At 37.0% G+C, this 19,237-nt stretch overlaps 1 protein-coding gene across 1 annotated transcript in view; it reads right to left on the minus strand.

Annotated features, from left to right (window-relative positions):
- Positions 1 to 1,427: 1,427 nt before the first annotated feature.
- The window catches only part of LOC579021 (relaxin receptor 2-like), a 32,746-nt gene continuing 14,936 nt past the window's right edge, over positions 1,428 to 19,237 (minus strand). The window contains exons 7-19 of the mRNA XM_030981306.1: positions 17,738 to 17,809; positions 16,701 to 16,772; positions 14,955 to 15,029; positions 13,897 to 13,968; positions 11,370 to 11,441; positions 9,379 to 9,450; positions 8,760 to 8,831; positions 7,861 to 7,932; positions 7,395 to 7,624; positions 6,555 to 7,007; positions 5,590 to 5,757; positions 4,799 to 4,978; positions 1,428 to 2,077 (exon numbers count right to left, since the gene is read on the minus strand). Of these exons, the coding sequence (XP_030837166.1) occupies positions 1,791 to 2,077; positions 4,799 to 4,978; positions 5,590 to 5,757; positions 6,555 to 7,007; positions 7,395 to 7,624; positions 7,861 to 7,932; positions 8,760 to 8,831; positions 9,379 to 9,450; positions 11,370 to 11,441; positions 13,897 to 13,968; positions 14,955 to 15,029; positions 16,701 to 16,772; positions 17,738 to 17,809 (1,897 nt within the window). The 3' untranslated portion in view covers positions 1,428 to 1,790. The remainder of the gene's footprint in view (positions 2,078 to 4,798; positions 4,979 to 5,589; positions 5,758 to 6,554; positions 7,008 to 7,394; positions 7,625 to 7,860; positions 7,933 to 8,759; positions 8,832 to 9,378; positions 9,451 to 11,369; positions 11,442 to 13,896; positions 13,969 to 14,954; positions 15,030 to 16,700; positions 16,773 to 17,737; positions 17,810 to 19,237) is intronic.

Genomic DNA, 19,237 nt, shown 5'->3' on the forward strand with positions numbered 1-19,237 from the left:
TATTGGCACAATTGGATTTTGATATGCAATTTTTAAAAACAATTTTACTCAAAGAAGCGGGTGTTGATTAAAGTTATCGTCGTATCACTTGGAAGGATATTAGCTTTTTTTAAAAATGAAAAGCAAGTATTTATATTTATCAAGTTCATTGATTTTTTTCCACTATATCCGTTTGTTTCCGTTTTTTTTTTTTTTGGGGGGGGGGACGCACTGTATATGTATATACCTGTAGATAAAAAGAGACTAAACAAATGGAGCTAGCTTCAATTCGATTCCGATTCCATAAATCCTTAATAAGGCGTCAATCAAGATTTGTCCTTAAACTGGAATTAATGACGTATATATACTTAGATGGCAAATTGGGTATCACAATAAAATGATGACATTGTAATACCGGGTAATGGATAGATAAATCAAAAAGCATGAGAGCGGACGTGACAGCATGATTATGGATTTAATACCATATAAAAAAAAATGCTCCCTTGGAATAATGCAGCAAATATTTTTTAGAAATAATGTGACGAGCTTTGAATATAATAATTTCATTTTATTTCCCCACACAAAGTGTTGTTTGGTGCTTACTTGAGAGATCTTTATATAAACTTTAATTTTTAAAAAGACTACAAGACGATTGCACATCCAACGTTATTTTCATGATATATTTGACATATTGATGATGAAAATTTAGCTAAAATTAGGCAATTTTAGAACAAACATCGATCCATATGACTGCAACACAGTTAATATGTTTGCATGGAGGGGAAATTAAGAGGCATCATTTGTTAAAAGCATATTTGCAATCATTGGTGTGGTGTAGATAACTTTAAACAAATTAGGTAATTTAAATCATTGCTAATGAAAAATGTTTCATGAAGAGTACCGACGAAACACTTTTAACACTGATTTAAAGGGACACACTTTAAAACAATTTCTGTAAATGGAACAATATTTGACCGATCAGAAATAATGTTTTAATAATGGTTAAATTTATTCATTTTTTTAAAAGCAAATCAAGAACACGACGTTGCCCTAACAAATAATCATTGGAGAAACAATAAACTAATAATCAACAGAGAGCCATTAGTATTGTTGAGATATGCAGAATTTCAAACTTTTTAAAGAAATTAAATTGCCATTACCGACCATCTTTTGTCGGTACGAATAGTAGCGAAATACGATACGTTATCAGGTTACTACAAATGAAAATTGCAATGGCAGTGTTAATGTACAATGCTATTTCGTTATCGAATGAATAGCATAAGACAAAAAACAGGATATATGGTATTGCATATTCGATTACAAAGAAGATTGTATATAAATTACATAAACAGTAGAACAATAAATAATATACATCAACGTCCATTAATCGCGAGGCCTCATAACTGCTTTTTGTCGAGGGCCAGTCGAATCCATGAAGGCAATACTGATCTTCAAACAAAAAACGATACATGTGCAGTATCACTCCCACTGGTGGGACAGATACCGCATCAATCACTGACGCAGTCCTCCGTCAAGCTAGTAGAGAGTTTTAATTTGCACGTCGACATAGTAAACTGCTACGTGTGACGTCCTTATAAGGCACTGGCACCGCCTTAAAAGGACGTCACATTGCCTTAAAAGGACGTCACACGTAGCAATCCACTATGTCGACGTGCACATGTTAAAGTCCCTAATGACACCTCGTAGGCAACGGATTTAAGAGAAATTTAGCCCCCCCCCCCCATTCCCACCCCCTTCGATGATGGCTCTCTTTCGAGTGAGATGGAACACACAAGTCTGGTAATCCAACGTCATTCCATTAGGTCACATAACCGCACAATCGGTGTTCTTCTTAACTGATGGTTCCCTTGACTTTGAGAGTTGTTATCAACGATCTCGCCTTCGTTAATAGTGTGAAGTGGCCGAATGTTGTTTGTCATGGCCGTGGTCGTTGCCGATCTGGACGGTACAGAGCTAGAAACAGCAGGGATTGCTTCGACCTTGGAGCTGACATGGTGTTTGCGGGTGGGTAAAAAGAACGAGGCACGCTTTGGCATGTTTGTATACGAGGTGAAGGCACCGGACTCCTCGATTCGACCTGGAAGTAAGAAACACTTTTTTCAATAAGATACATTATTCGTTTTTTTAGTAGATATTATTCTTCTCTGTACCTTCCCCTAAAAGGTAATATTTTTCTTACCTTCAATTTATTGACCATTTCACTACTTTCTCAAATATCAACTTTGGAAAAGAATGTAATAAATATTATCTGCAATTCCAAGCAACTGTTTAATAACCCCATGCAAGTCATACATGTCTTGGAGTCACTTTAAAGTTATGCAGCGGATTTGAACCAGGGTAATATTTCCTGTAAAATAAGAGTGGGAGATACCGCCCCCACGCAATATAATATCATCTGTATTTCATATGCCGTATTAACTTATCGAGAGGGTTGTTTGCCCCCCTCCTCCTTGCGCTGCCGCCCCCACAGCCAAATAGCATGCACTCATCAATTTCTAGATGTTGATAGAAACAAAACGTGGAAATAGTACACCGAACCTCATTTCACTACCTCACTCAATTCCTATCGACCCATGATTGGTGCAAATAGGGCTTTTGTGATTGGTCACACGGTTGCATGATAAAAGGATAAGCCTCCCCATCCCCTTCTATGCCAATACCCGATGATCTATATTCTAAATTGCATTACGTTTATTTACCTGCGCCAGATTGCGATGTTTTGTAGCTTCATAACGCATAGCAAATGGACACGATACAATTGGGTGTAATGCCCGACACCCAATACTGTTCCTCATATTACCGTCTGCTAACAAGATTAATGATCCAGGGGATGTATATATTTTCCATAATTTAGAATTTCCCCCCCCCTGTCCTTAGATGTATTCTAGCGTTGGATTTATGAAAGTTGAAATGACAGTCATGCTGTCATAAGAACCTGATAGCAGAAAGTGGCCCATTAATCAGTTTGCATGATTGGTTTATGAGCAATGGGTTTGTTCGCATTTCCCCCTACTAATGGCCCATGTTGTAAGAGATTGCTAGAATCAGGACAGGGAGTTTATCTCAAGATTGACCTTGGGATTTCCATTTAGATCGTCGATTAAGCATCGTTTACACCAGTCATCAGCATAATGCTCATCTAATTCCAAGTGCTGTCTACATTTTATCGAGACTTGGCAACGAGTTACATATTTTGCACACTCACAACACGTCAAGTTAAATCTTAAGAATACGAAATGCACGACAACGTATAAATTATTTCACTTTGACGTATTTCTCTTCGTGAAAAGAAAAAGCACACGACATCGCACAGTTTAAGCCAGACTATAATTATTACCAAGGTTAAAACAATTATGACATTCATTTAAAGCAGATGAAGGCAAATTATATCAACTAAACCTAAAAGAGCATTAAAGGCAATGGATGTGTGCAATTCTTTCACCACGATTAATATTTGAAATGAAGGAAAGTAGAGAAAGTATAAAGAAAATGAGAGGGAGTGAGAGAAAGAGGGGGATGTGTGACAGTTTAAGGCCATACAGTAATGGAGGCGCATATACAAAACACAAACTATTGGACAAAGTTCTCTGAATAACATCGCTAAGCGATCGAGACAACATACCTATGCCCATGGGATACTGGAGTGAAACAATTATATTAAGCATTAATAAATCAATTTGATATTAGATCAAGCGGAGCAGGTGCATACGAGCGTTGATCAAAATGTTATTTTCCATGCAAAACACCCTCAAGACATAGTTAAGAAATTAAGTGCGGACTGAAACAGGGAAAAAACGCTTCCAACAGTTTAAGTGGGCTAGACAAGTGACATTGACATTAAAATAAAGATATATTTGACGAGTGTGAAAGAAATCAAATCAAAGTGGGTTTCAGATGAGACAGAACAATTCAAACCCAGAGTAACAGTTGTGTACCTCATCTGTAATTGATTTCTAGTCCTCATTATTAGGCTATATTGTCCGCCCCTTTGCTAGCGATGGGTATTTCATTTTCCATCGGACGGCCTGTGGTACAGAATTTGAAAGATATCCAGATTTTTATCCCATATTGATGATATTTATTAGTGGTGTGTAAGGGCTTCCTTCGTTCCACGGGATCTTCGCATCTTCGGGTTACACGAAAATTTGTTAATAATCAAGCTCTAATACCCGGAAAGTCGGGTGTAACGTTTGTAAAATATACCCTCGTACCGCCAAAGTTTTCGGGCGAGTTTATATGAAACTTTCTGAAAAAAAATACATAAAAACTACCCAAACTCACATCTTGACCCGACTCTTTTAGATACGAAGTCTTATCTTAAGAGTTTCTTAAAAGGCCAGCGAAGGACTTTTCGCCATTGTCTGATTGTATGGAGATGTTTTCACAAATAACATATAAAAAGAGTTAACGTGAATTCGATAATGTGTGGGTATGTCTTCATAAAGTTCGTGTAACCCGACAACCCAACCCGACGCGAAAACAGCTTAGAACAAAGTAAGCCATATGTAGGTATTCAAAATTGATATATTTGTTTTCTTTTTCACACATCAACAAATGTTACGATTTCATCTATTCATTGTTAGAAAGACATAGAAGGACTTGGTAACAAAGTCCAATCGTTATTTGTTAGATAACAATTAATAGAATCGACGATTTAGTGATAATATTAATATGCCTCTTTATAGAATTGCTCAGTATTTCATTAAACTAAGAATTTAAGATGTGCCACGTGCATGCTTTTTCAAGATGTGGAGTACATGCAATAAGTGCACCAATTGCTAGGTTTACAAAAACAAACCTCTTAATTCTGACATGTCGACATTACTGCCGATGTAGCAACCAGATGTCTTGAATTTACCTCTCTTCAGCTGCCGCATGAACCACATGGCAAATGACGTAGTGCTGAGGGTATACAGTATTGGATTGAGGGCGCTGTTGATTGGCAGGACGAAAACTATTATCCAGCCGTAAAGGGTTTCTGCATTAAAAAGATATAATTGTAATTAAAAAGATACAATTGTAATGTATTCAAAAGAGATAATTAAATGCAAGGTTAATGTTAAAAAAAGTGAAGATAAGCAAAAAAAGAATTTCGGGGACAAGTGAGACCAACAGTTTTTTTTTAGCAAGCTGTGAAAAAAAAATGATGAAAATATTTAACATTGATAAGAGTACCGTCTTAAAACTGTATGCGAACATTTGGAATCCTTGGATCAGTTTTATTGTCATACCCAATTCATCAGGCAAATTTTAAAGTGCTCCTGGAGCTTTCTCTAAAATTTGATTTAGTCATAAACAAGAGTTGAATGCATCTGGTCGGGATTTATCATGTAGGCCTAATTTCCTTTTGACATCATTTAGGATGCTTTCTGAAGAGGTAATAATAGGGGAGCATCTCTTTTATATTCTATATCTCCACCATTTACGTTAACACTTCATCACAATATGGCACTATGGTGGATACTGTGGTATTAATGCCACTGATGTAGAAAGCAGACAGGTCTCATCTCTTTGTAAAAGTGTAACTACCCAAGTTATAACGGCATCCATTAGAGTATTTCTGCTAATGACATTTTGCCCCGGTCTCACCTGATATAATGAAGTTGCAAAGAGACATGACCTTGAGTACGGCGATGGGCAGCCAGCACAAAGAGTCGGTGAGGATAACAAAGAAGAAACGCTTAGCATACGCCATGTCTCCTTTCATTCCACACTGAGCCGCTGCTCGTCTTGTCTTTCGTATGCTAAGAAACATTCCTTGAAAATGACAAGCAAATAAAGAAGTTGTAAGCTGGTACCCCTTGTCATCAGGCGCGTACGCAGGGGGGGGGGGGGGGGGGGGGGGGGAAGGGTTCAGGGGTTAACCCCCCTTGATTTTTGTTTATATGTATGTTTTGTTATGTTTCTTGGCAAACCCCCCCCCCCCCCTTTGAGTTTTTTTTTTAAAATAAAAATAAAAATAAAAACTTACAAAAATATAAAAATAATATCAATGGCCGACCTAAAAAAGGTGACCTTACCCCCCCCCCAACGGAACAAAATTTCAAATTTTCAAATTTCGAGACCAAAAAAAAAAAGAAGGTGTCCGCTTACCCTTTAACTTTGATTTCAAATCAAGATGACGCTACTAAAGTAAATCATTTGTAAGATTTTATTTATGAAATTTTTCTTACCTTGTTCATCGAATACATATTTAGGCCTATGCAAATTAATACAACAATGAAAAATTGAAATAAAATAATATTAGTCGGGGCTTTTTTCTCCATTGGAAACAGATCTTAGATCAATTATACAGCGGTTAATTTGTAATAGTTTGGGCAAGTCATATATATTTGGTTGTTAGTTTTCCAATACGTTATCAAGTACCGAGGGTTTTGGAATATTATTGGCATCAGATATGTTCTTTATTCCGCCTCATATCTAAGCTGATCTGAGCTCCATGTTCTAGGGTTATACATTAACGTGATGCAGTTATCAGATAGAGTTATATTTAAGAAGGGTCGGTTAGGTATTGGACAAAATAGCTCTGACCTGCCTATCACAAAGCTATGTACCTGTATACGAAAGTGCTATAGCAACGAACGCAGTGGAATTGATTCCTAAGAAGACAACGACAGAATACTCCCATCCCCTCATCCTCGGCTCGTGGAGATGCAACGGAAAACAAACGCCATTACTTCCGTAAAAGTTTCCAAAATAGTCCACAGGAATGATTGGCACCACAGCAAGGAGGGTTCCAAAGAACCATATGAAGGCTAACACCATGATTGCCCGTCTTGTTTTAATCCTTTGAAAGCTGTACGGGTATACTATGATGAAGTAGCGTTCTAGAGATATGAACATGAGAGTCAGAACTGACACCTCACTGGAGATCATAGCAAGCAGCCCTGAAACTTTGCACGTAATACCGTTGGTCCATTCCAGTGCATGTTGGTTGTAGTTGTCTCGGTATTTGACATCATGAGTTCCGATAATCAGTAAGTAGATTCCCATCAGAAAATCAGCAGCTTCATAAAAGATATAAAAATTGAAAATTCCATTTGTTATCAAATTTATATATGTGAAAATGCACATGCGCATTTTATATTTATCTATTATTCAAAACATCATATATTAAAACAAAAGTGGTAGGATCGACATAAGAAATTTCGAAATGATATAAGTTATTGACCTATTGACATAGGTCATCAGGCAAAGGCTATATTATTAGACATGAAATTGAATACTTTTAAAACTTCTTTTGCTGAAAGACTTCCAGATAGAGGCTGAACGAATTCATGGGGATGATGCAGATTATACTCACAGAACACATTTCCAGTCATGCCAGTGTTGACGAATTAGTGTTAAGCATTTTGGTTTAATTCCCTTAATCTACAACACAACACTGAACTTACTGCATAGATTTATGACGACGACCGTATGGACTTTATTTTCTGCCTTCATGAAAGCACGGCTGACCAGTACACCTAGATTACCCACACTGGTGATGATACCTATAGTCCATACAAAAACTCGCAGAACCACGTTTTTTAAGAGATTCTCGAACGACGAGATTCCATCAGATCGCGGTGTACAGGTACGAACGTGCGGGGCGTATCGACAGTACTCGAATTTGTCGAAAGCCCTAAAAACAAACACATTCGAGGAGAGAGGGATGTAAAAGAGGAGAAATGATAACTTGAAATAATATAATTTGTAGCTTATACGTTATCATCTTGTAAATTCTGCAAAGTTGGTTTATTCATTTTTAATCTGAACAATTATTATAACATCAATTATGTAAAATGATATCGAAATTTATCCTGGTGGTGAAGACAGCGGTACTGAATATGTATTTGCAATTAAAGTTAATATACTTACACCTTTTCAAGTCTGGTGAGCCCTTGAAACATGTCCACGTTGATATTTCCGATGATGATTTCTGCAAGATCTCTTCAGACAGAGATAATGAAACAAGAGCACTGTATCATTCATTTTTATTGATTTAAACCTTAGGAAGTGAAAATTAAATGTTAGTATAAAAATGATATAGTAGGGTATAATACACATTGACCATTTCATGAACTGCATTTCAATCGTTGACTTGAATCCCAAATATTAAAGCTATATAGATTTGTTGTTTATCTTAACTTCCACTTTTGTTCCTAATTTATAAAAATAATTCATAATGACTGCTCTGTTGTTTAATAAGTTTAGGAATAAATAGACAATATCATGCCTTATTCTGCTTCGATTTTATTTGCTCTGCTTAAGTAAGTTCATTCCTTATTTATTATATTCTGTATATTTCTCTTATGCCCCTTTTTGGTTATTCCAACTTAATGTTTTGTAAAGCTCACCGTACACTATATGGTCCAAATGCGATCAGGCTTTTGAAGAAATTATTATATATGAAAATCTGAAGAAAGATCGTCTTCCTTATTTTTAGATTTGGAGTAATGATACAAATACATACAGTCGGAGTGTTTGTGCATTCAACTCTTTTAGTTAGAGTAAAAGCCGAATGTCCTTCAAAAAATGGATACTCGCACTACTTGTCTGACGTCATTACGATTCTGAGGCGATTTAGTTTTTTCCTCTTCCGATGAAGCATGAGATCCTAGGTCATTGACATTTCACATGTATGAATGTTCATATCAAATGCTATTGAAAATTATTCCAAATTCGGATATCGGTCAGATAGTACAGTGTGCACTAGGTTTTAGGGGCTATTACTTCATTTGTTCTTTCAATGAAAGATGACTGTTTTAATTACTTACAGGTCTACAAGTTTCTTCATCCCTCGGAACACGTCCACGGGCAGGGAAAACAGAGGGTTGTTCCTCAGTCTCCTGTGAAATGGCACCAGAAGAAAATGATCTGAAGCTGTTTAGGTTTTTCCTGACACAAACATATGCTCGTGACCAAAGTAAATTTCAGTATATTTTCGGCTCATTATGCATAATGACTAAGTTATATTATATAATATACAAAGGAGCATTCTTTTTATTTGATTAATATAATCTAGCAATTTGAGACCTGCTGAATCAAACATGTTCACGTTCAATGGAAGCAACCAAAATACAGTAAACGATTAATTTTTTAACTTGTGAATTATCTGCTTACCTACGTTGTACGATTAACCGTTGAACGTGACATCTTCCTGTTAATACATATTCAGGTTACAGATGTCCCAAACTGGAGAAACTTGGGAAGTGTAAATTTATATTTATATCGTATTAGGGAGACACCATCAAAATCTATTAAAATCATTCTACTCGTTTTCTGCAATATCATGACTTTTCAAAAGAAGCGTTTTCAAAAACATCTTTAAAAAAAAAAAACATTTAACCTGCAAAATGCTTCTCAGTACTTTAAGCACATTCTCATTATACTTACAGAATCTCTAGAGTGTGTAACCCATCGAAAATGCCCTCGGGTAAATGGGAAATTTGGTTGTGCGACAAATCTCTGAGGAAGAAAATAAGACAGGACAAAAGTGTAAGCAAAACGAAGCAACTAAATTCAACTCACACACAGGCGATGTAAACATATGAGCTTTGGCGCCACTCATCAAATACCTAAATCTCAAAACGGGGTATATAAAGTGCTCTGTAGCTTCTGTAGTACATCGTTTAGCACGAACTTATGATCTGCCATGTCCATCAGTCCTTGGCATATAACTTTCATTTATCTCGTTGGTTGGTGTTCGTCCTATTATTTTGTTTTATTTTCCTTAAAGCCCTTAGCTCTGAACTGTTGGGAGCCCCCAAAATGTGATGGCAAAATTTCACTTCAATTGTATGATAATGTGAAAGAGGATGTCATTCAAAGCACATTTCGAAACAATTATGCTTGCAGTCAATTACAGAATACACAATTTAGGTATACGCAGAAAACAGAAAACCCCATTTTTTTTTAAAATCAATATTTCTCTTCAGAGACATATTTTTGGGGAAATCTTTGCAGAAGTGTGTCTTAAATGACATCCTCTTTCACATTGTGATACAATTTAACTTTTATTTTTGCCATCATATTGTTGGCGAATTCGGGGCTCCCACCACATTAGAGGGGCTTTAAGTTCTTCTTTTTCTTTTGAGGAGGGGGCGGGGGGAATTTTGCTCAGAAGATGTGCCTCGTCCCGTTCCGGAACAAGACACATAATGGGCATACACGATACGTGACTTTTGTGAAAGCTTTGTGAATGGTGTGCACGTCACGTGGTACATGCGTCACAAACAACACGTGCTCAGCATTATAATTATATACATGATATAATTACATTTTTATCACGACCAAATCGATTTTTGACGTGGATGTTGCCAAAACTTGTACAAGTTTAGAAATGTTTTAGACAGAGTCCCAAACAGGTGGACACCTTTCCGATTTCCGAACATGGTGAACAGTTACTGTAGAAGTTGACTTTGAGGTCCGGTGACATGCATGATCCGGACAGGAGGCGGTAGCTGGATACGTTCTTTAATATCTTGAAGAAAACTAAAGCGCGCTATATTTCGTGCTTTGGGATCGTGAAGCTGGAGACATCTTTCCAGGTCAAGTCTTTTCCTCCGCTCTCAATAAAAAAAATACCTCGTTGTCGTGTTCCCCATTATGCCACGGTAATATTGCGTTGAGCAGCGGATCAGACCTTGCAGACTAAAACCTCTTTATTCCGTCTCTCAAATGACTACTTAGCCTCCTTAAGGTTCACTTTAAACTCACTTTCAGTGACAGACAGCGTAAGCCAATTCTGCACTTGGAGCACTCGTGTGACATGTATATATATCGAGTTAACATTGCGTTGGTGGGCGAGTAAGGTCACTATTGAAATGAATACAGTCATGGTCATCTACTCTTGCACTATTGATATTACTTTGATTGTCCGGGATACGAAGAAAGATTGAACGCTTTGTCCATTTATTGAGCGTCACACGATGTGCAGTGATGAAAAAGGCTACTCTGCGAATGCATTGAATTGTAATCGGAATCATGGGAATAGTGGTCAGTGGTGAAGCCATGCATTGAGGAGCACTGGTGTAAGGGGCGGAGGATGGAGGCGCTCAAGTCGAAAAGGAGATGATTAGACGATCAAGAGAGGGAAGGGTGGTTATTCCTCTTTCTGTTTTTCTCCCGCTCTCTCTGTTACTTTCATCAATTCGATTGGGGATCACATACCCCAGTGCCCCCGTACCTTTGTATCAGTCTATTTCAAGTATAAACTGGAACGAGCGGTATAAAAATACACGAATATAGAAGGGATGTAGTCATAATATGTCCATTAACATGATAGGTAATCCCTTGAGTGTGTATCATTCTCAAAATAGTGCATGCAAACCTGATTTTCACATAATAACAATATACTAATGCATGGATTTAACTTAGATACTCACAATTCCACTAGAGTTCCTAATGAGGTGAAGGCGTCCCTCTCAATCGATTCTATACTGTTGTTTCTAAGTATTCTGAGGCAAAAGATATGAAAAATATTAACAGAAAAAGATACATTCAAGAATGACATCGATATTGCACGTGTATTCCATTGGCTACGACCATGTTTTTTTTGTAATTATCTTACTATTTTCAAACCTATATAAATGGTTGAATTTTACAACATGTAACGTCTTATTTGTAGTGTTGTAACGGTCTGATTTTATGCTTGCATATGACAAATACGACAATCTCGCATCTTCTATCGCGTTGGCCTTATCAACAATCTGATATCTTCTACCATGTGCGATCGTCCTTTACCTTCAGAATTCAGTATTCTATTCTCCTGTCCCCTTGATTTCCCTTCTGAATTTGTATTATTAATGGTCAACAACCCTGAGAAACTGGAAGGTCGACACGGGTCACCCTAAGGGATGACGACTATGATATTACCTTCCGCAATTAGGCAATGACCTTCACCGTTTCTCAGTATTATATTTCCCAATTTCCCCTTTTCGTTTGTTGGCAACAGCATATTAACTCTTGCGGTGTCATTTTCATGATTTCAAAGAGAGCATTCCATAAAATATTGAAAGCAGGAAGAGTTTCTGACGTGACTGCTACAAAAAAAAAGAGATTAAAAAAAAAGCGAAATTGTAAATGTAACCTTAAATTAATTCCGATCACTTCACCGTAACATTCGAAAAATCTATCAAAATCGACGTTTTCCTTCTGGCTTGTGCATTTTATCTTACAAAAGTGCTTCGTGGGGTCCATTTTACTTTGCCGACGTGTCTGAAATACAATCAATAGTCCTAGGGGTTTTCCGCCAAAACCGTCGTTTATACATCATGTTCTCTTTTAATGAATACGAATGTATTAGTCAAAACTCTACTTGCGTTCAAAAAAAAGGTTATGAAAATTGTAAAGGAAAACTAACATGTTGGAGTATTTGCTTTACACTCTAAGAAAAAAGGGTGCAAAAAAGGGTGCAAAATAAGAGTTTGCACCCTTAACATAAAAATGAGCCCTATTGAAGGAAAAGGGGTTAAAAAAGGGTGCAATATAAGATGTTGTACCCTTCCCACAAAAATGAACCCTATCGACCAAAAAAGGGTGCAAAATAAAAGTAAAAAATCATTAACAAATAGATTATTTTGCCTGATCATGTTACAATTACATTCACGTTTTAGCAATAGATATATTGATTATATACACTGTCACTCATAAAGTTGGAATATTTTTGTTTTACCCCAATTTATGGATTATTTTAAAAATTATTTGAAAATAATAGATCTAGATAATAGTATTCATTCTCAGATTTTATTTAATAATAATTTGCCAATGTGTGTTTTGCGCGACTGCTAAAGCATGTGTATGCTACTATTCTTATAAACTAGGGGACCTACACCCTTAAGTCATAAATGACAGTAATGAGGATTAATGACCCACAAAAGGGCACTAATATAGCACATCGACACGGTTTTTGATCCTAGGGCCTCACAGTTACGAGGCCATTGCTTTGTCACTGAACCATGACTGTACGCAGTGGGGGCTAGGGTAGGGGGCAGTTTCCATAAATAAAATAAAAAACAGAAAATGCAATAAATTTTCAATAATTTATTGCATTTTACCCCGATCCCCAACATAAACAAATCCTCTGGATGGCCATGCATTATGGCTCAAGGCATGGGCAAACAAACTGCTGTTGTATCAGTTTACACCCCTACTGAAGTAGCATTGAACCATTAAGGGTATTAACATGTTTCCTAAAAGGTGCAATCTGGCTCCCTCTTAAAGGGTGCAGGATTGAACCCATAAAGGGTACTAACATGTCCCCTAACAGGTTCAATCTGGCACCCTTTTAAAGGGTGCAGGATTTAACCCCTAAAGGTCATGCCAATGTTGCATCGGTTTGCACCCCTAAAGGTGCATACTTGCACCATTTTTTCTCAGTGTGTAAAGTAGAGTTACAATTCGAAATAGGAAGTCTTTCCTTTAGTTGAAAACAATACGTATTCCTTCAACCTTTAAATCATAATTTTGTTTTGTTTTGAAGAGATGCTACTACTGAAACATCACTAGTCAACATTAATTAAAGTTGCACAATAATTGGTGTTTGCTTAAAATTCTGAATGCAACACATGATATCATAATGTTCAATCAACAGGAAGAGCGGTGGAAACTCATATCACATTGACCACTTTTAGGCATCAATTATGTGTGGTGGATCTTATCGTACGTGCCTCGAAGCGCTTTAGGCATTTGATTACCTAAATTATATACTGCACGAAGTCACTATGGATGTATATTTGTGTAAGGATTTAGCTCTTCTTTACATATAAAGTGAATTTAACCCAATCACAACATATATTTGAAACTGTGAAATAAAAAAATCCAAGCTTTACGAATATAAAAGGTGTAACGTTCATGGATTTCATGAATAAATAAATATAAATTATGAGTTAACAACCGTACTGAAGTACTTACAAAACTGTCAGAGAAGTATTCCCAGCAAAAGATCTTGCATTTATGCTTCTGATATCATTCCCTTCAAAGTCACTGCAGAAGTATGTTAACATAAACAAACAGGTCATCACGAAGATTTGTTCAAATTATTGGAGAAACTGAGCACACAACCACGCACACACGCACACACACACACACACACACACACACAAACCGAAATTTTAAATAGATTTTAACAGTTTGAGGAGAATTTACTTGAGCAAACAACGTGTCGGTTGTCCATTTGTGTCCCCCTCCATTCCACACTACAGTGGTAGATCCTGGGTTTGCCCAAAAGAGGGTGGATCTAGTACGCGGCGCCAATTTCTATACCCCAGTTCTCATGAACGCATTTGTAGGGTTCACCCAGAAACGCATACATGCATGCTATTGCATTGGAAAACAAATTGCCCGGTAAATTGTTCACAAATCATAAATTACTCTGGATCTGTCATTACATTTAATATTGAAGATAAATGCGAAAAGATAATTATTTCGATGGGAGTATGGAAAAAGATCTCGGGAACAAGATAGTAAGTCACCCAAAGATTTCACTTCGGTAGGACCCCAAATTAGCTTTCCATGTTTTGATTTGCTCTTTTTTAAAACAACGCTATCGCAAAGAATTTTCTGAAAATCAAATCATATAGAAATCTTGATCGGATTACGCAATACGTCATGGCAACGTTCGCACATTCCAAGGATGGATGAAGGTGAGGAACGAGGCTTTTGAAATCGCCTTATACCACACTCACACCAAAGAGTCCAACACCAGACCGCCTACAGACCGAACAAGCCATTACATTATCTTCAATGGCAAGAATGGGTCGGTTTGGGGTTGGTTTGCAGTCAATTTCGTGGTGTGACTGAGGTATCAGGTTGATTTTTTCGAAAGTCTTTGCGATCGATATTGTTCGAAGCTACCAGCTTAACACTACCATTAACAGCATCAAATGAAAATGCATAATGTATATGTGCATGTATGTATGAGGATGTATTCACGTATGTATGTATTTACATGGATATACGAATATACTTACAGCCAAACAAGTGATTTAAGATCTTTGAGTGCTTCTCCTTCCTGTAAATCTCTGATTTCATTATTACGCATATCTCTGTCGATTTAATCATAAATAGTAAGACACTTTATAATTTTTTTAACACGGCGGCTTTTATTATACCGTGCGAGTCAAAAAAAAGTTTACACCTACAAAATTGCAAATTATTAAACAAATTATGCAATGCATCTCATATGATACATTCAATACATTCTCTCACTGTAAAACATGACATAAGCTACTTTAGCGCAAGTCGATGTTTACCCTCTCGCAAACAATGCCTCTTGTTCATCCAAGCGTGAACAAATACCACACAAAAATGATACTATATGATTTGGGATAAAACACTCTTTCATGAGATGTATACTAATTTACTGTTAATATAAAAAAATTCAATAATTATCATTTTTCGAGGTGCAAACTTCTTTTTGACTCACACTGTATGAGGGCCTAAAAAAATTTCACAAATCTAAATTTGTTTAACAAATTAGTTGCAAGATTTATATTGTGCCGAAGGCAATACACATTCTCGATCAAGGTTATCTAAACTGAGAAAAAATGTGTTTCCTTGTTTAACATTCCTCTATGGTAATTCCTTTATTTCTATGGTAATGCCGAAGGTTCCTTCGGGTAAAATATGTATACATCAATATCAACTTTGACAGGAGCATTTTTGCAAATTCCTACAAAGAAACAGAGCGAGAGAAATAGGCCATATAATTATGCATTTCCGTTCAACTTCGAGGGCAGCATTCAGCATCGGCTCTCAACAACTCAATTTCTCCGAGCCACGTATTCTCAGAGGTAAGATGAATTACATCCCAAAATGATAATAATATCACCTTATACAGACCCCTCCCATGCATATAATCCGTTTCGGAGACTCTATCTACGCACGGGCATATAAGGTTATTTATACAATCCTGTTAAAAAACGACTGCTGTATACGTGTTCATGAAAGTTATATTTAATCATTATTCATCTATGCACCTGCGGTCGATTCTACGATACACAAGTGGACGTACTTCTATTACCAGTGGGTAAACAAAAGATATTCATGAAGCACCGTTATTGCTTTGGCAGTGATCATACTTAAATACACAAAGTGGGACGTCTCCATGTGTAAAGGATCTGTGGAAATTTGCGGTCATTTATTAAAGAACTATTTATGAAGTGGCCTATTGAGCAAGTCTTTGCTCTTCTCTTGTAATCGTCGCTGATAATCTTCTTTATAATTCAAGATTTGTTTATATTGTAAACGGGGGCGGATCTTATTATTTCACAGAGGTTTGATATTAAAGGAGAAGTATACGTTTCAGAAAAATGTCAGAAAATGGTAAACTTTAAAAAAGTCCTTTCGGACTTGTGCCCTTTGCTTTCACTTTAAGCAAACTTCACGAAGTAATCATTTTTTATTATCATACAAAGCACAATTTTTTTTTTACATGTATAAAACAAAAGTCTTGGGGAAAAAGTATATCGACCTCGTAGTAAATTACCTTTGTATTGAACAAAATTAGTTTTCCAACAAACCACAACTACTATTACTAATACTATAACACTACTACTATTGCTGCTGCTGCAAGTTTTACTACTAACTGCTAATACTACTGTATCCACTACTGCTGCTACTACTACTACTAATGTTAATTCTACTTTTACTACTACTACTTCTACTACTACTACTACTACTACTAATATTACTTTTATTTGGATAGGGTAACTTACAACCAATACAGGCCTTCTAATCCGAGAAATATGCCTGGTTCCAGAGTCCGCATTTTATTGTCGTTTAGAAATCTAGGGAACAATGTTGATAAAAGGTAAACAAAAATATATGAACAGAGCGGGTAAAAGGCAAAGGCGACAAAGCCATTATGAGAAAAGACGGTGTGTTAAAGAAAAGCGTGAATAAATTGTGTACTAAAGAAGCATTTAAAGGCTTAAAAACACCTCAACAAATGTTCTGTAGAACTAATTAATCTAAAGTCGCATTTGTTTAAATTGTCTATGATGTTACTGTTGCTGTTCTTCCTTGCACATAAAAATATTTTTTGTCAAAATCATCACGACACATAATATTATGGGATGCTCATTCAGTCTCATCGTCTTCAGATGCTGGTCACAATTATTCCGGTTCATTCGTTCATTTCTCAACTATATAATTTCGTTCCGGCCTCCTAGTTTTATAATTGCAATGCTTAATGAATGGAGAGAAGATCAAAGATGCCGTGAAAAGCGATTATTCACTTGCTTTAACACATCACATTGTATCCGGAAGCTGCGTTCAAAGGAAAACAAACAAAAAAGAAACAAACAAAAATGAAACACTTCGTCGGTCTTCAGGATATGCGATAAGTTTAGGTATATACCCAGTGATGTAACGTGAGTCCATTAACTGAGGGGCCCTGGGACGACGAGGTGGGGGCGGAACCGATCTTAATCTGGAAATGTCATGCGAGTTTACAAGAGTAGGGGGAGTGCGGGGATCAGTCTCTCTTCTCCTTTTCCCCTTTATTTGTATATTTTTTTCGCCGTTCAAAAGGGTAGGGGGATAAGCAAGTACCCCGGGCCTTAACTAGCTAGACCACTAGTTGTACCGTCTGGGCATTGCCTATCTAGAGCAGGACTTACTACAATAATTGGTGATTTCGACAACAGTTCATGTTACAGCCGTGTCGGATTAGTAGGTCCATGGTCGGATAAAATTTCGCTTTAGCGAAAGCTTACAAATATATAGAATTAGGTCTCATGAACATACTCACAGCCAGTGTAAACCGCTCAGTCCATTAAAGGCTCCCGTTTGTATACGTGATATGTTATTCTCCGAAAGAAAGCTGTGGACACAAACATTTGGTAAGATGACGTAAGACGTAGTCACACCGTGTATTTCAAGCATTATAAAACGGGTTAAAGAATCTAGCCAATGGCAAACATGTATTCAAATCACGTGTTTATGCTTTATTTTTTTCCATCGCGCCCGGCTATGCATTTTTTTTTTTGCAGCAGCACCTATGCAAGTTGCGTGCAGCACGTGTAGCATTCTTGATTCACACATCTTGATGCGTAGTAATTCTAAACGGCATGACAATGCTTTGGCGGCGCGCGCACTGCAAGATATGGCGTTATCCAAGAAACCAAATGGCGGCCTCCATGATTGTGCGATTTTTAATGGGGTCAGGCGCGTACGCAGGATTTTTTCAAGGGGGGGGGGGGGGGTTTAACATTTATAAATTAAAAATTTCGCAACGACTCAGCCAGCCGCTGAATAAGCGGGGGGGGGGGGGGGGGGGGGGGGGGTAAGAGGTCACTTTTTTTTTTTTTTTTTTTTCTTTCCCCAAAAAATCGCAACGACTCAGCCGTGGGGGGGGGGGGGGTAAAGAGGACATTTTTTCTTTTTTTTTTGGTATCGAAATTTGAAAATTTGACATTTTTCTCCGTTGGGGGGGGGGGGGTAAGGTCTTCTTTTTGAGGTCAGCCATGGGAATATATATATATATATTATATATATATATATTTTTTTTTAATACAAAAAAAAAAAAAAAAAAAAAAAAAACATCCAAAAGGGGGGGGGGTTTTAGGGAAATTTAGGGGGGGGGGGGGGTTACATACAAAAAAATACCAAAGGGGGGGGGGGTTTAACCTCCCAAACCCTCCCCCTGTGTACGCGCCTGGATGGGGTGACCAAAGTTCGTGGAGATTTTACAAAAAAATGGAATGTGATTTTCGACCTATACATTCTCATATATTTTACCCGAATCAATTTATTTCAATCAAATGGACAGCAACATTTTAGATAACAAATTGGTGGAACTAAAAATCTAAACAAATTATCGTTTAAGGATTCCAGAGATATAATCGTGATTTCTCAAGGCGATCTATCAAATATAAGATAACTGGATAATTTGCAAGGCAAAATAGTCAGTTGATGTCACTTCATACTTACACCTTCTCTCGATTTGAAGATTATTAGACCCTTGTCGGTTAGTTATTTTTTTTTTCGGAACGGACGCAAAAGACAGTAAAATATGTCGATCATTTGTTCATTACTTTCATAATTTTAAAGAAAATATTATGAAAACAAATTTCCCGCTCTCCCCCGATTTCTTTAAATGTTTCCCTCATTTATGAGTTTCAAAACAATATACGACTTTTCATTTACCCCAATTTTACACGTCTGTAGCCAGTGGGTACGCTGTTTAGAGATGAGTCAACAGATAACTGACTACTTTCTTTGGGAGGACAGTGAAATTCGTCTATTTCCC

The sequence above is a fragment of the Strongylocentrotus purpuratus genome, unplaced genomic scaffold (assembly GCF_000002235.5).
Source record: "Strongylocentrotus purpuratus isolate Spur 01 unplaced genomic scaffold, Spur_5.0 spur5_scaffold_11, whole genome shotgun sequence".
Taxonomy (NCBI): Eukaryota; Metazoa; Echinodermata; class Echinoidea; order Camarodonta; family Strongylocentrotidae; genus Strongylocentrotus; species Strongylocentrotus purpuratus.